The sequence below is a fragment of the Pristis pectinata genome, chromosome 26, assembly GCF_009764475.1.
Source record: "Pristis pectinata isolate sPriPec2 chromosome 26, sPriPec2.1.pri, whole genome shotgun sequence".
NCBI classification, from domain to species: Eukaryota; Metazoa; Chordata; class Chondrichthyes; order Rhinopristiformes; family Pristidae; genus Pristis; species Pristis pectinata.
In genome coordinates, this window is record NC_067430.1 from 12155555 (window position 1) to 12174029 (window position 18475).

The 18475-nt window shown below is 38.9% G+C and overlaps 1 protein-coding gene across 1 annotated transcript in view; it reads left to right on the forward strand.

Moving 5' to 3' along the window:
• vps13d (vacuolar protein sorting 13 homolog D) overlaps positions 1-18475 on the forward strand; it is a 222585-nt gene that overhangs the window by 36045 nt on the left and 168065 nt on the right. Inside the window, 6 exon segments of the mRNA XM_052039131.1 lie at positions 1034-3271; positions 3776-3933; positions 5193-6230; positions 7075-7165; positions 10805-10931; positions 12605-12785. Of these exon segments, the coding sequence (XP_051895091.1) occupies positions 1034-3271; positions 3776-3933; positions 5193-6230; positions 7075-7165; positions 10805-10931; positions 12605-12785 (3833 nt within the window).

The window sequence follows — 18475 nt, forward strand, 5'->3', positions numbered from 1 at the left end:
TTACATAAATTGAAGATGGTTAGGTTTGGCAACAACACAAATGTTGAAACCAGTTACTGTGAAAGAGCAGGGTAGGTTAATTTTTGTCAGAATTGCTTCATTAAAGATGACGGCTGAAGTGTTAACCTTTGAGGTGCTTTTCTTTTGTAATTGTGCATATGGAGAATTTTCAGCTTTAGGATATTTCAGCGATCTGTTTTTAAGCTCTTTCTCATTGATTTACTCTCTATTTCCAATGTGTATTTGTGATTATGTTTAAAGGAGATAAATAAGTCTTGATTTTTCTTTTCCTGTGTTTGTATGGACTGTTTATTTTTTCACTGCAGTTCAAGTTTTTACTCTGAAGTGTGATTTGTAACATCAGCAATGGACTAGGGAACAATTCTAACCACCTCTTGTGTTATTTGGAGATAAATGAGTTGATACAGTGCCTTTACCCTTGACCTGGTTTGACCCAGCACAGGCTAGCTTTTGTTTTGCTTGTTATATTCCCCCATCTCAGTTAATCTTCCTTAGAAGTATATCCATTCTGTGACAAAGTTCAGTAGATGTTAATTGTCATCTGTGCCCATTCTTCAGGATAGTGGCAATCAGGAACCAGGATACTTATAATCTTTCTTATTCTGTGTCTGTTCCCATTCTCCTACCAAAATTGAAATTTGCTAACTTGGAACAGAATAGGAATTGACTTTGGGACTCCCCTGCTCCCATCAGGTGTTCCATGTGGTTCCAGACTTTTGGTTGAGCTATTAGGGAAAACAAAGGTTGCAGAACTAAAATGAGAAGTATAATCATTGTAGAAACTTGTGGTTAAATACAGACTGTTTATTGGATTTACCGGAATTAGGGGTAAAGCAGATTATCCAGTCAATACGCAGTGTTTTACTAATATTAATTATAGTAGTTAGCTCATTTGTACAGTGAAATTTGAAAAACTAAGCAAACTTCTGCATGAGAATTTACTGTCCTGAAAACTCCCGCCAATTTACCATGAGATCTCTGCTAACCTTAACTTCACTCTTTGTACTTGCAGATGAGCCCAAGAGCAGAGCCAGCATTAGACTATCTGTCCAAGAAGAGGAACTCAGTGATGATGAATACAAGACACCACTAGCCACACCACCCAACACACCGCCTCCAGAGCCCAGCTCTGACCCTGGGACAAAGTCCTCAGAATTCGTTGGTTTAGCATTTACTGAGGAGCAGCTGCAGCAACATTTTATAAACAATAAGCTTTATGAGAAATACTCACTGTCCTTCATGGACATGCAGATTATGGTCGGGCGAGTCATGGATAACTGGAAGCATGCTCAGGACAGTGAAGTTGGGCCAACGCATGTTGTTGAGAAATTTAATGTGCTGTTACAATTAGAACGGCGGTTAATGTACACCTCTGACCCAAATCGTCCTGGTGCCATGCTTTGTGGCACCCTGCCTGAGCTTAAAATACATGTAAATGAGGATAAAATCATGGCATTGCGCAATTTTTTGTCAAGGATAACTGCTTCTGAGATGCAGCAAAAATCAGGTGAGCAGCAGTCACTACGACGAGAAAAAATCTTCAACAAAGTGGATAGCCGGGGCAAGCTACTGGATTCAAAGATGAGTCTAACACAGAGTGTAATGTCACTCGAGCAACATACCCGTGAGGTTCTGGTTGAGTCGAAGCTGCTTCTAGCAGAGTTCAAAATTAATTACATGCAGTTAGGGGTGGAGAGTTGTGGGCGATACATATCTGTGCTAAAGGTTTTTGGCATTAATTCCAATTTTGTGAAGAGGCCTTATGATAATGAGGTGACACTGACTGTACATGGTTTGCTATTGGTGGACACTGTCCAGACATATGGGTCTGACTTTGACTTGCTGATGGCATCTCACAAAAACTTGAGTTTTGACATTCCCACGGGCAGCCTTCGTGATAGTGGAGCACAATCTCCTGTCTCTCCTCACCCCACTGTTACTTCACTGGTCAATAGCAGTACCTCACTCGTTAAAAATAAAATCACATTGAGCAACTCATTAGCACTGGATGAGCAAGTACCTCCATCTTCTACTGTTCAGGACCAGGATGTCTTGATTAAACTGGAATATCAATTTGTGAGCTCCGATTGCCCTTCTATGAACTTGGATAGCTCTTTACAAGTCATCTCATTGCAGGTCAACAATCTGGACATTATCCTTAATCCAGAAACTATGGTTGAACTCATTGGCTTTTTACAGAAGTCCTTTCCAAAGGCCAAAGAAGATACAAGTCCAGAGTCTCCATTTGTTGATCCAGCAATGAGTTTTGAGGACAGAGAATCTATTCAGTCCACGTATGATCAAAATACACAAGTGGCAGTGGAAATCCATCGGCTAAATGTGCTACTTCTCCGGACTGTCGGGCTAACGAGTGGAGAGAGACTGGGAAGAAAAATTGCTACAGCCAGTATCAATGGCACAAAGGTAAACGTTTCCATGGGCAGTCGGTTTGAAATGAATGGATCTCTCGGCTGCCTTCAGCTAGTGGACTTGACCCAAGATGAAGTAAAGAACCATTTTGTAGTAAGCATTGGAAATACAGAGGCATATGAAACAGTAAGCGATTTTGGTTTCTTTCACTCTGTCTTCATGAGGTCTGAAACTGAGATGAATCATAGTGAAGCTCTGAGCTTTAAGTTTATTGAGCAATCAAAGGAAGAGTTTATGTTGAGTCTGCACATGGCATCATTACATTATAACCATTCACCTAAATTCCTTAAGGAACTTACCTTATCCATGGATGAACTTGAAGATAACTTCCAAAATATGCTGAAGAGTGCAGCTTCCAAAGTCTCCACTGTCCTCGTAAACAAAACAGCTGAGTACAGCGAGATGGTTTTACTTTTTGAAAAGCCACGTAAGTCAAGGGATGTGTTTGAGCTTGATGACGATGTGGATGCTGGGATGGAAGCTCCCGAGCAGAACCCAGTAAAGTTAATCTTGAACATCAACATTGAGTCACCTGTGGTCGCAATCCCACGGAAACCTGGAAGCTGTGAACTTTTGGTTGGACACTTGGGCCGGACTTCAATCCAGAACTTTGTAACAGGTGAAGATGATTCTGGGAGAGACCGGCTGCAAGTGGAAATTAAAGATATTAAAATGTACTCCCTCAATAACAGCATGCGTGGTTCAAAGACGGATGTTAGTGAATCTCCTCGGTCAGCTTCTGGTGCTGCCAGCACCTCCAGTCAGGAAGAAATGCATTTCACACGACAAGATTTCTTTGATTCCATCCACAAGGGTCAAGGTCAGTTCAAAGTGCACTTTTTTTTTGCATAATTACGGTCTCATATAATAGTTCTCATGAGCAGTAGACTGCCCAGTGTATAAGTGAACTTTGCAGCTCAAAAAGATGCCATGTTTAATTCTTGGCTTGTGGGTGACGATAAGGTGAGAACAGGATGTCATTCTTGACATGATCTATGAAGCAAACGGTTGCTGCCTGTATCATAAGAAAATATGGGCAGGATTGGGCCACCCGGTTTCTCGAGCCTAGCCTGCCCTGCCCTGCCCTGTCATTCAATATGAATATGGCTCATTTCCTCTTCCCTACTAGTTACAAGTGAAGAATGGCTACTTGGTTCAGTTATCTGCAGAGAATCTGCCTCCCAAGTAAACATGGGAAGAAATTTTAGATTTGCTTTTGAAAGGGAAATCATTTGATTCTAATCCATGCTCAACTAGTCTTAGTTAAATGCCATTGTTTCAGTTGGCAGAAGTTGTACTGTCATTTTTATTTTATTCTCTCCAGCCTTTCATATCCTGAATGACACCACAATCCAGTTTGTTCTAGAGAAAATCCCAGTTGACACAGATCCAGGGTTGTCATTTCCAGCTGTAAACTCTTCAGATTCCTTTGAAACCACCAGTAAAATGAAGATCGAGGGCAAATTTGTCAATCCTCTGAAGGTAAAAGACTGATCGTGCTATTGTAGGTTGTATTTGTGAATACATTTCTATATTATGTGCAGTTGGCCTCAGTCACAAGATTATATTGAATGGTCTTTTTCTCTTTCTGTGTAATCAGAGGCTCTATTGATTGCATAGTGCGATTCTGTCACTGTGCTCTTTGACTTCATAAAAATTTTGGTCTCTCTGATATTCTCTTCAATACACTGTCGTCAGTCATTCCTTTAAATGTTGGCTGTGACTTGTATTCAAACGAATGTCTAATCACGTGAAAATGTAACCCTGGGTTGTAATAACGGTCACACCACATAAGTTAAGTTGGATACAGTATATGCCTCACGTGCTCTTGCCTAAGCTGATGACAGGCAAATTGACAGAACTAGTGAGGCAAGAACAGAATTGTTTTAGGAGTTTGATACCTGATTGCTCTCACTGATGTCCAAGATTGACTGAAAGAACATGAACCGCAGAATAGTTACAGCACATAAAGAGGACATATGACCCATCAAGTCTGTACCAGTCCTATGTAAGAGCAAGGTAGTTATCCCACTCTGCTGCCCTCTCCTCATACACCTGCAGATTCTTCCCTTTCAGATAGCTTTTGAACACAGCAATTGAATCGGCCTCCACAACTAGACAGATCGTAGTCATTGCTGTATAAAACTGTTATCTTGCATTAGTTTTGGTTCTATTGCCAATCATCTTCATTCTGCACCACTAGTTCTTGATCCCTCTGTCAATTGAAACAATTTCCCTCTTGTCTATACCCAACAATATTTAGAGTATTTCTGAGATCCCCATGCAACTTTTACATTTAATTAAGTTTATCATCCTTGGAATTATATTGGTAAATCTCTCATGCACCTTATTTAAAATTTTTACATGCCAGAACTGAGCACAATACTCCAATTGTGGCTGAACCAATATTTTATAAATGTTCATTATGACTTCCTTACTCTTTTGCTTCATGTCTCTATTTAAAAAGGCCATGATCCCATATGCTTTTTCTGTCTATCGCTATCAAACCCCCAACTCCAAGGTGTGGATCCCTAAAACCTCTAATAAATAAGGCAAAAAAATTACTGGAAACACTGAGCAAAGTTGGACAGCATCTCTCAAAGTGAGAAAGATGGGGTTAATGGATGGATGTTTGTTAGAAATGCCTATTATTCTCAAATTTAGTTGGGAATATTTTGGCACTATCTGTGCTTGTACCAGGATAGTTGAAGTGACCTGTAACTTGTTTCCTTATTGTGCAGGTAATGTTGGCAAAGCATGTTTATGAGCAGGTCCTACAGACAATGGATAACCTGACATACAGTGAGGATCTCGGCAAAATTTCACATAGTTCAACTGATGGTGTGTCAGACCTCCACAATGTACCTTCACCGTTGAGAAGCATGAAAATCTCTGATCTACAACGAGAATGGAAAGAGAGTGGACTTTTTGGTCGTGTGAGCTATCCATCCACTCCAGTTGATTCCTTTCCAATTCCAGAGTCAAAATCATTCACTCAAATTCAAGCTAATTTCTGCATCTCTGAGTTACAGGTTCAGTTGTGTGGCGATCTCGCTCTGGAAGCACAAGGTTTGGTTAGTTTAAAGTTTAAAGACTTTGAAGTCGAGTTCAGTAAAGACCAGCCTCATACTCTGTCTATTCAGGTAGCTTTGCGGTCACTGCTGATGGAAGATTTGCTGGAAAAAAAGACAGACTCTAAGTACAAGCATTTAATGGTGTCCAGAGGAGCACCAAAACCTTCCAGTTTTACCCAAAAGGAATATTTGTCCCAGTCTTGCCCTTCTATCTCCAATGTGGAGTATCCTGAGATGCCACGATCCCTACCAGCCCACATGGAAGAGGCACAAAATGTCTTCCAGTTTTACCAGAGGCCATCTTCTACACGAAGAAAACATAAAGAAGATAAGGATGCAGAATGCCTTCCGACCCCTCCACCATCCCCAAGATTGAAAAACTCTAAGTTGTGCTGCACCAGAACAAACTTTGATGATTCATTAGTGCATATTAATATTTTTCTCGTGGATAAGAAGCATCCTGAATTTTCCACACGTTACAGTAAGGTCAACAGGAATGTGGATGTAGATTTCAACTGCCTGGATGTGCTGATTACACTTCAGACCTGGGTAATAATCTTGGATTTTTTTGGGATTGGATCAACAGCCAACAATCATGGCTTGAAACCTCCTGTGGAGGAGATTCAACCTCAGACAAGATTTGATGAAGCAGCTACTCCATCTGATGCTGGCCAGGAGCCAGTAAACACAAAGTTAGATCTAAAGGTATTTAATTTCTGTTGTCTTTTCTTTCTGAGATGTAGATGAACTATAATGTAAATAATTGGGAGGGAATAATACTGTTAAGACTTTATCGAATACATTTCGCTAATATGTCTTACTTAGAAAAAAAGTCTTTCATTGAATACCAGAGTAGTCTGATAGCAAGAGCAGCTTAGAATGTCAAAAGTATGTTTACCCAATTGATGGTATCACACCATTCCATATTTGGGACAAGTAGTTGCAACATGCTAATTCCCTAGATCTTGCTGGGATGAAATTGATTATCCTTGTGTCTTCTATAATTTCATGAAAATGTTTTAAGAGTTATCAAGGTTTTACAGGTACAGCAGGGGCTAGGGGAACTAAGGATGTCAGGGATTTTACTTAATCAGGTCTGTTTTCAGTGATTTGACCCAGTGCGATGTTTCCCATGTTTGTTCACTTAAAAGGCAGAGTCAGGCTGTTAAACCCTTAAAATTAACGATTCAACTATTTACTCGGTGTGATTTGTTTGGGGTCTTTTACTCTGATTCACTGCATCACTGGTGTCCAGTCTGATGTTCTTCATTTCTTTGCAAATTAGGTCTTAAGAACTGTTTAGTCTTAATTGTGCTTTTTTTAAAATTGCTTCTCAATACTCTTTGATTTTGGTAGGTTTGCAGGTTTGAAAAGACTATTGTTAATGCAGTTATTTTAATTTGATAAATCCCACTCCAATGAATCAGTCTGTACTGGTATAAGCAAATTAATTAAAGTATAAATTAACAATTTATAAAGGGTCAAAAACATGGATACCCTGTAGTTGTCCACTGGTATGAGTTTATTAATTGTTTTTTTTTCCTTTGAGGTTCACTCACTGTCTCTGGTGTTAAATAAGAAGACAAATGAACTTGCCAAAGCTAATGTGTCCAAACTGGCAGCACATCTTTCATTGATAGGTAATTTCTGATTACTGTACTAGTATATTATTATGTGAATTCTAGGTCAAACGTGTTAAGCACTGAGAAGGAAGTTTGAATGCCGGTGTCATTCAATTTGAATACCAGAGTAGTCTGATTGCAAGAGCATCTTAGAATGTCAAAAGTATGTTTACCCAATTGATGGTATCACACCATTCCATATTTGGGACAAGTAGTTGCAACATGCTAATTCCCTAGATCTTGCCAGGATGAAATTGATCATCCTTGTGTCTTCTATAATTTCATGAAAATGTTTTAAGAGTTATCAAGGTTTTACAGGTACAACAGGGGCTAGAGGAACTAAGGATGTCAGGGATTTCACTTAGTCAGGTCTGTTTTCAGTGATTTGACCCAGTGTGATGCTTCCCATGTCGCTGCAGGTGTCATAAATAACACACAGGTAAAATTTTGTGGGTTGCAACTGTTATATCCTGATCTGTTCTTCATCTTTGAAACAGGCAATCAATACCCACTTCTCTGCATTTTCATTCATCATGTAATTAACCAAATGAATAAATATATCGGCTATGAATTGCAGTAGTTCATATGGAACAGCTGCAAGAATGACAAAGTAATTTTCTTGCCAATCATTTCTACGTAGAATTAGTGTTCAGGAGGAAAAATGATAACCTAACAATGGGCCAGATAGTCCATTGTCAATTGCAGACAAGCTTTTAAAACCCACAGTTCAAGATTAAATTTGTGAGCATTTGGAGTGCAAGGCATTATTAAAAATAGTTAATTTTGAAGATATGTATAAAGGAAATATAAGAATGAAAATATATGGTTTAAAAGAAGGCATTCTAAAAATATAGTTATGAGCAGAGAAAGAAATTCAAGCAAGTGGTTCAGTGGCTAGATGGTCATGGTTTCAAAGTAATTTGCTAAAAAAGGGGAGAAGCTTTTTCCATACAGAAGGTAGTCAAGATCTAGAACACAATACCTGAAAGGTTGGTGGAGTGAAATTCCATGGAAACTTTTAAAAGGGAATTTGACGTGCACTTGAAGTTGATTGATTTTTAGCACTGATTTGTTGTACCAAATAGCTGCCTCTTCTACTATAAGGGTCGAAGAAAAATTTCAGCAACATAACTAAAAAAATTGGCTAACGGTCAGGAACCAAAGGATGTGGCTTAATTAATGATTTCGAATAAATTAGAGGAAAAGGTATTGAAATTTTCCTCATATCACTAAAATGGGGGTTAGCAAACAGGACAGTATATTAAAGGTTTCTCAAGGCTATAAGGAATTTTAAGTGACAGATGTAATTATTGCATCTAGTAATACAATTCAGGAACTAAATAGTAAGAAATATTATAAATATGATGGGAAGAGGCTGAATATCTTGGATTAGCAAGATGACCCATAGGACCCAAAATTCATAAATTGTTGAATGTAGGGACAGGTATAGAGAACAATAAAGGAAACAAACAACAGAATTTGGGTTTTATAATTAGGTGCAAAGATATTATGATATTAGCACATGTAATGACTATGTTGTAATTACTATGTTATGTGCAATTTTAGTGATCTGTTTTATTCTGTTAAATTCATTCAGTTTTGCTATGTGTACTTTTACACTCACCACCACTTCTCTCCTGGTGGCAGACACATCCTTTCCTACAACAAATGTGTCCAAGACAGTTTCATACCCTAATCAGAATGAGTGATGTTTGGAATCCACTCAAACATGACAAATTACAAAATTTCTCCACACCCATTCCAGAAAGTTCAAGTAACACCTGTCCTAAACCACTGCCTGAAGGGTATGTATGCCTGCAATGTGATCATCCTGACCTACATCTCTTAAAATATTTATTAACCATTTATCTCTTTTCCCTATTCTAATGATTTAGCAAATCACCTTTTGTGATAGGATATCCAGTTATTTTGTGTACCCCTTTAAGAGACATTATATGGTCTTTATATGCTGTGGCTCCACATTTGTGCAATGTGCTCAATTTTGTAAAGTAGTGTCCCACCAGTAGGTGTCATCCAACCTCTGTTAGAACTTCAGTCAAGAATATTGTACTACAATAACAAAAAAGAACCTGCACCTTATTGATGCTGATAATGCCCCCAAATGCCTTGGCACTAATTAACTACCCTAAAGTTCAGTTATTGGTTTATGAAAACCAATAAGATTGTTAGTCTTCATTGAAAAATGTCTTGTGCTTTTTTCAAGATATTCAAGATATTTATTAGTCACATGTACATCGAAACACAGTAAAATGCGTCTTTTTGCGTTATTGAGAATATGCTGGAAGCAGCCCACAAGTGTTGCCACTCTTCCAGCGCCAACATAGCATGCACACAACTTCCTAACCCGTACGTCTTTGGAATGTGGGAGGAAACCGGAGCACCCGGAGGAAACCCATGCAGACACACGGGCAGAACGTACAAACTCCTTACTACAACGGCGGGAATTGAACCCGTGTCGCTGGCGCTGTCATAGTGTGACGCTAACCGCTACACTACCATGCCACCCCTCTCCACTACCGTGCCACCCCTCTTATGATTGTATATAATCTTGAGTCTTGTCTTAAAAGGATGGTTCATTGTAAAAACCTGGACAAAGGTAATGATTTTTTCCAAGGTTGAGTCTTTGCAATGTGTATTGGACTGAAAATTATTGCATTTGTCAAAATGATTCATCAAGTAATCTCTCCAAAGTTTTGCCTAATCAGAGGTTAGCTCAGGTATAAAATTAAAAGTTGACTCTCATCCAACCACAGCCATCCAAATCCTCCCCAAGCCCAAGGATCGATAATTATTTTGCTCACCAAATGAATTTTACCAAGAATCACGGTCCAGCCCATGATCACAGTGTAAACCAAAGTACTGAGGGCTCCCAGCTTGTGAGTGTATGTCTAGCTGTTAAAACTTGGTCCCTAGCCTTTAAGCACAAAAATATTTACAGATCAACCTGGCTGTTCAAACTAAGTTCAAAGATCTATAACCTTTTTCAACACCAAACCAACCAAACCGATACCTGAACCCAATAACCACAGCTCAGACCTGCTCCTTTTGTTCTCAAGGTTGTCCTTGTGTTCTTACATTGTATCTGTAATGTATTATTGACAGACACTGCATAATGCAATCAATCTAAATACCTGGGTACAGCACCACAGAATGGTACGGCACCCATCCAATCTCTCTTTTCCTTTAAGTTCCCAGTCTTTATTTTATTGGAATGGTATTGAGTGTTGGCAAGGTATTCTTCCCACAGTGAGGGCTTCCACTAGTATTATGAGGGAATAGAGCATGCTTTCAAATCAAAAACAAAGTAAGTGAGAGGTCGTTTATATCTTTGGCAATGGCAACTGAGTCAATCTTGATCTACACTGTTCCAGAATGGGAAATCTGTATTTCTGGGCTGAACCTATTAGTTTATATTTGGCTAAGATGGTGGGTTATGATCCCCTCTAACACTGATTTTAAAAAAAACAATAGATTTTGAAAATGGATTATGATCATGCTCAAAACTGAATCACCCATTCTGTTTGTAAACTTGTGTAATTGTTAAAATTTTGTCAAGGCATTGAACTGTTCTACCTGTCAGTCTGCAGGCCCCTATCTCTCCTATGCTAACTGAGGTTCACCTTTTATATTCTACAGATAGAGACTTTGCTCTGCAAGGCAGTCTTGGCAGCCTTTCCTTAAGTGATTTGACATCTCATGGAGAGCTGTATAGGGAGCGTTTCACCACCAGTGGCAAAGAGGCACTAGTGTTCAACATTTACAAGTAGGTATTTGTGTGTGTGTTTTTTTATTTAAACTATTACGTTTTTCATTATCCATGCAATGTTATAAATGTTGTTTCTGAGAACTTTAGAAATCAAATGAAATTGTTAACAATCTCAATTTGAGCTTGTTAGCACATTCAACTTTGCAGTTTAAAGCCACAAAATTAAAGAATGTGTGCATTGGTCATTGAATTCTTATTGTGCTAGATCCACAGTGTCACAGGATGCTAGAAGGTTTCTTCTGTTCCTGCCTATAAATTCCAGGCACAGAATGTTTAAAAAGGAGATTGCTGCTAATGAAATTCTCCCCTATTCTATTTCAAAATAATCTGCACCAGAATCGTGCAGGCAAAAAAATAAAAGGAAGATTGCAGGTGTTGGATTGTAATGAGCATGGGTGCTTGAGGGAGTAAACTACAGCTGCTATTAAATCCTGATTGACATTGTAAATTAAAGAAACTGCTACTGATCTTAAAAGTTTATTTTGCCTGAAGTAAAATATGTTCAATACAGCTGGGATGGAATCTCATGTTCCATCAGTACTTTTAAAAAAAACCCTTTTTCTGTTTTCCACACTTTGTGCATCTATATATCAGAGAAGAGCATTGCAGCAGCATCTCAGTCTCCTGCCACCCCACTCCCATCCCCTCCATTCAAATTGGTAACTGGAAGTTTGTGAAGACTGCAGCAATTAGCAGTATTTCTATTGTTTTCTTCTGAATAAATACCTAGGTTCGACTAGAAACAGGACTATGACAGGGATCTAGGAAATTGCAACCATATGCCACAGCTTGTTTGTGCACCAATATAGCTTTGTTGGAGTATCAGTAGTTTGATGTCATCTGGGGTACATTTGGAGGCATTTGTGTGCATGTTATTCATAGAGTCTTAAAACCATAGTCATCCTGTGAACTTTTTTTGGTACACCTAATCAAATTATATGTGAAATTTTTAACAGATTTCTGCCAACATTTATATTATTTTTATATCTGAAGGTTATTAAACTTCTGCTTTGCTCCTTTTTCCTACTAACTCACTACTGCTACCACCTGTGTAACATTACATATCTTTGCAACAATCTCAGCATGCCTGCAACTGAAACCTTGAGCCAGTTTTCGTCAGCAAACTCAGTTATTTCAAGGCTCTCCTGACTGACTTCTCACTTTGTTTCTCCATCACCGTCGGGTCATCCAAAACCCTGTAGCACCAGTTCACATCAGGTTTACCCAGCTGTGGCCTATCACCCTTGTTGTTGCGGAGAAATGTTGGTTCTAAACAACTCTGATTTAAAAGTCTCATTCCTCTAGGCTTCTTCCTACGTTGTCTCTGTATCATTCACCAGATTTAATACCCCTTTTGAATGCTCAATTTCTCTGTCTTTGTCCTCCAGAGCATTCCCCTTGTTTTACCCCGCAATTGGTCAATGTGTTTACAGCTGCTTTGCACTTAAGTTAATGGAATATCATTCCTAAGCCTTTCCACCACTCCCTTTCTTTTCTCCCTTGAGACACTGTTAACAACCTAACTGATTTGTGCACTCTTCCTGATGAATCCTACTTTGGGTTGTTTTCCATTGATGAATTTGAGGAATGTCATGAGTTGTATTCAGCATTAAAGATGTTGCTTAAATGAAAGTCATTGGCAAATCACTTTTTTTTAAACTTAAAACCAGATACGGCAGAGCAGACCCAAAGTTGCACCGAGATTGTGACATGAGAGTGAGTTTTCAAATGGCATCAGTACAATATGTGCACACCCAGCGCTTCCAGGCCGAGGTGGTGGCATTTATACAGCACTTCACGCAGCTGCAGGACGTACTAGGGAGACAGAGGGCAGCTGTAGAGGGACAAGCGGTAAGACATTTACTTTCCCAATAGCATATGGTAACAATAAGCAGCCAAGAAATATGATGCTGATTGCAGAATTAGTTTTTAATTCTCAGTGGCTTTCCTGTTGCTAGTTTCAGGGCACTGATGCCAGTTGTAGTTATTCAGGAGCCCTTCCAGTTGAGATTAATTAGCTAAGCAAAGACTGAATTTTCTCATCCATATGGCCCAGTTGCATACTGCCTTTACCAAATAAGCCATTGTTTAAGAGTTAGAGTCCTCCTTTGGAGGCTTTAATTTTCACAATGTCACATTCTCCAAATAGTCTGGATGCACTCTATATTATAATGGAGTATCTAAATACTGGAAACCTGTGCTGATAGTACATCATGCAAATGTTACTACAAACCTCTTTTGCTTAGATGGTCATCTTTAAGCATAGAAGTTACTGCTGTAATATTTAAATACATGGAATATATAGCATAGAAGGAGATAATTAAGAGTATTGAGTCTGCACCAGCCATTTTGAACAGCAGTCCAAATAACTCTATACCTCTTCAGTTTTTCTCTAGTTGCCTTTTTATCCACTACCCTATCAGCAAACCCATTTTGAATACTGTCCCGTTTGTCCATTTAAAAAAAATCAGTATGTCACCTCTATGTGACAGTACAGAAGCCTTTAGAAAGCTATCCAGGTTAGTTGTCTTGTGTGTCATGGAACTTAGGTAGGCAGCCCTTGTCTAATTTTAGCTGTTTGAAGCTGGGAAATTGAGGTCAATGGAATAATATGATGGAATTATATCGTACAAACAAATAGTCTGCATATATTATGCCATTGTGTCATTGAACTGATAAGTGTGAAAATATTGAAAATGAAGAGAAGTGCCAAGTATTTAATGCAATTTAATTTAATGCAATTTAATGCCAAGTATTTAATTTAATTTAATGCTTAGTTTAAAAAATTGAGGGATTAAACATTGATATCACTGGATGAGTTGATCTGCTTGCTGAATGTTAAACTGTCACCTTGCTCTTCATGGAATTAACATTCATTCCCCTGATGATACGCAGGACCAGTTGTATTCTGTGGACTTGTCCAATGTGGAAGACCAGGGTCCAAACATTTTGTTCCCAGCCTTCAGGGCCACTGCTAGCTGACACAACTCCAACCTTGTACATCAATTCCACCTCTTTTGCACACCAGCCAAATTGTTCCTTGAGCCTATTATTACTCACTGGACTGCTTCTGGACAAGTACCTTTAGTCATCAATTTTTAGGCCAATATTTGTAATTGCAGTGCTACATGTTTCTCTCATTTAATTCAGGCATGCAGTGAAAATATACACATCTACCATTTCACTATACTGAAACTCTAACAGCAACACAGTAAATTGAAGCTCTAATGATGGATACACAGCTTGAGTATCACAACTCTTCATTATTGCTGATGGATATGCCATCTACTTGCAACATTTTATGTTGTGTCAGAACTGCTGCCTCTGCGCTTTAATTCTTGATATATTGCTTTCTATTCATCATCTGTTTTTATTTTAGTCTTATTTTCCTCAATGCAGTGGAATACTGAAACATTTACAGGCCGAGAATGATTGAAAAAGTAAAGTAAGGGAAATGAGCAGAGGCAGAGAAGTTAAGAGTAAGTAACGTTGAAAATGGGGAGGATCTGAAGCAAAGTACAGATATTAGGAAGGTAAAAACAGTGGGTAAACATGAAAAGAAATATTACTAGTGGTTTTGAAATAACACTGATCAAAAATACAGCATAAAAATTCCAAAGGGCACAAGCCAATTGAGCATATAGTAGTGAAGTGATCGTTGAATTAGTTGTATTGATACTGTGAATGAGAGATCTTGTAAGCAGCAGTTTTTCTCTTATTAACATTCTTTCACTATGCTGTTTCTCCTTGAATCCAAAGTGTGTGACACGTACTTTCCAGCTATATTAATGTTACTCAGGTTAACAGCCAAGGCATCAAAGTTTTGGGGTTGGCCTTGCAAGGCTTTTCCTCCTCCATAAGAGGAACAATGGCCTTTTCTTGGTATTCCATCTCAGATTATATCCATATTGGCAAACTTGAGCTGGCAACAGCAAGTGAAGTTGGGGTTCCAATGCCAGAGCCAACTGGTCCAGCCCTCTACATACTATTGAAGCAACCCTTCATAGAATGTTTAAAATGTCCATTTAATTTAAGCCCCCTGCATAATTTTATGCATTTGCTTTATTCTTTTAAACAATAATTTATAAGTCATCTATTAACTTTGCATATTTTGAAGACTGCAGAACTTCATGTGCAAAACTATTGAATAATAAGACCAATTTTTACCAGATCTTTACTAGTTTCCTCTTCCATTTTAGTTTGGTTAGTCCTGAAAGAAACTCAGACAGAGTTCCTGCTCAAAAATTTAACCTGTATTTCTCTTCAAATATTGGTAGATATTATTTATATTCAGCATTTTCTATTTTTAATTTCTTTACTCAGCAGGTTGATTGTGAAGTTTGCCAATGTCAGCATGGTGGTATCTCAGAGCTGTTTGCAGATTAGCACAACTGTGTGTCTGAGCCTATTATTGACATTGTGCTAGATTTGGCAAAAAACCTCGCGGTCAATACTAAATATCACACAGATGGCATCATTGGATTTTTCAAGTGATGTTGCCCATAATTCCACTACTGTGCAAAATTCTAAGAATAAAGCTAATGAAAAGCAGAAGCAATTTAACACTTTTCCTGCTGAGTAAGTAGGTAGTGCTGCTATTTCATCAGTCCAGTGGCCTGGGTTTGATTTTGATTCCTGTGCTGTTGATGTGGCTTTTCAAATTCTTCCTGTGATCCTTGCATGGGCTTCCCTCAGGTGCCTTGGTTTCTTCCCACCTCCCAACGATGTGCTGGCTGTTAGGTTAATTGGCTACTGTAAATTGCCCCTAGTGGAAGTGGGTGGGTTTGGGGGTGGGATGTTGTAGGAATGTTAATTGATGGTGAGTGAATAGGTTAAATGGAATTAAATGGGGGAATGGGATTGCTCTGAGAGCTGGCGTAGACTATTTAGGTCAAATGGCCTCCCATTTTGTAAGTTTAAAAAAATATATCATAGTGCTCCATACAGTAACCTGTATGATTTAATCCGCAGACTGCTGCAAGAATAAATATCTTACAGGTATCGCATCTATTTAGTCATGAGATCACAGTAGTAACATGAAAACTCAATGATTCGTTAGATGATGTCAACTGTGATGAGATTTTCTGACGTTGGGTGGATTCCTTAATGAAACAATTCACCTGTTCCTTCATTCCTCGTCCAAAACTGTACCCTGGGAGAGAAATTAGGCATTGACCAGCAGAAGTACTTATTCTGTTGATGAGCAGAAAAAGTTGTCTTTTCCATCATCATCCTGCTCTTTATGAGACCATACAATGTGCATATTCATTGTTGTATTAACTTATTTTCTGTTCCATAAGGACAATTTTCTATAAAATGCTTTGGGATGTACCAAGAGCATGATGGGCACTATGTAAATGCATGTTTTTCTTAAATAATGCCTGGTAGTTTTGGCTCAACAAAGGAATTAAAGGAATTCCATTAGGAGATTAGGACAAGAGATGCAAGCAGGTATCACATGTTAACGAGAATTAATTCTAAATACCATGGATTCAAATTATTATAGAGGTGCACACTTCTTCAGAAACTTAATTCCTCATCTCTGACCCTACAGAATAGAAAATCTTCAAGAAGCCTTCAGAAATGCAACCTTATGTTGCAAATGTTAATGGTATTGTTTGAGGAGGATTCCACAGTTTTGCGGCATGTAAACAAAGTAAATATGCAAATTAATGGAAAACAAAAAACTGCAGATGTTAGAGTTTCTGTCAGGGAATTTTGCAACCTTCTGGAATGAATATTGAATTTTCCAACTTCAGGTAAATTGTTCTCTCCTTGTTTCCCATTATCATGCTGATGTCCCTTTCTCACTTTGTTTCTTTAAAATGCCTCTCTTACAGCCAGTGCTCAGGTTTCTTATCACCTGATTTGTTTTAACCAATCTTAACACCTCATATTCTGCTTTGGGAGTCTCCAACCTGATGGCCTCAACATCAATTTCTCTAATTTCTGGTAACCCCACCCCTTTTTCTTCATTCTCCCCCCACCCCCCACAACTCCTTTGTCCCATATTCCTGTGGCTTCCTTCCCCTGCATTGATGACTTGCCCATCTCCTCCCCTCCCCTCCTCCATCCTTTATTCTATGGTCCACTGTCCTCTCCTACTGGATTCCTCTTTGTTCAGCCCTTTGCCTCTTCTACCTATCACCTCTCAGTTTATTACATCTTCTCCCCCTCCCCCACCCACTACCTGCCCCCATCACCTGGACTCGCCTATCACCTGCCTGCATGTGCTCCTCACCCTTCTCCCACCTTCTTATTCTGGCTTCTGCCCCTCTCCCTTTCCAGTCCTGATGAAGAGTCTCAGCCCGAAACACCGACTGTTTATTTCCCTCCATAGATGCTGCCTGACCTGCTGAGTTCCTCTAGCTGTTTTTCTGTATTGCTCCATATAGTCTTTTGCCTTGCACCTCTCTCCTTCCCCTAGCTCCACTTTAAATACAGCAAACTGCACTCTTCCCCCAGTTCTAAAGAAGAGCCCCTCACCCGAAACATTAACTGGTTTTTCTTTCCACAGATGCTATTTGACTGGCTGTGTTCATCTAGCATTTGCAGTTTTAAATATCCAAATTACATATTTTACTTTTGTTTTCAAGCAACTGGGGGTCTGTTGTGTTGAGGAAAGAATACAAGACAGCAGTTGAAAAGCTGTCTCTGCAGACAAAAGAGTGCCAACCTTTATCCTGGTGGAAGTGCATTTTGCTGTTATTGCTTCAGTAATGGCAGTCAAATATAAATGACAGTAATTACTGCAGATATTAGAATCAGCTTTCACATGTGAGGCTCAGGTGTCTAGGTTCCCTCCTACTTTAGACCATGGTGGCATGCAGTTACTTGTAATGCCTTCTTCATGGCCATACCAACCTCGCCTATTGTGCGTTGAGTTCTTCCAGGTCATTAAATCAAATCTGCCAGACCATACGTCCTGCTTAAGGCAGCCCTTGCTATGGAGTTTGGAATGGTTTACCTTCCTATGGCCTCTTTCAAATTCAAAGTATAGAACTCTCTTTGGCAGTCAATTGTTGTCCATTTGTGTGTCGTGGCTGAGCCAAGTCATTTGCCTCCAGCTTTATATGGCTGCTATTGTACTTTGTTGGGGATTTTACCAGACAATTTAATTCCCATTGTGCTGCACTGGTAACAGAGTTACAGGCAGTTAATGAAAATCAAAGAAAAACTGCAGATTCTGGAAATCTAAAATAAAAACAGAAAATGCTGGAAATCCTCAGCAGATCAGGCTGCATCAGTGGGAAGAAAAATAAGAGTTAATGTTTAAACCCAGAACTGTGAAGAAGAGCCAAGTATTTCAAGCATTTTCTGTTTTTATATCAGGCAGTTAAGTTTTTTCATATGGTGACAAAAAAGGGGGGAGGTCTCTAACAGAGCAAGTGGTGTAAAATCAGCACTTATATATATATTGCAGACACTTTGAATTTTCCCCATCCACATTTCTTGTCCATTACTGTTTTTATATAGAGAAAGCTAAAGAGCTGACTTTAAGCATGCTGGAAATTCTCAGTGCTGGTATCATTGGTAACAGT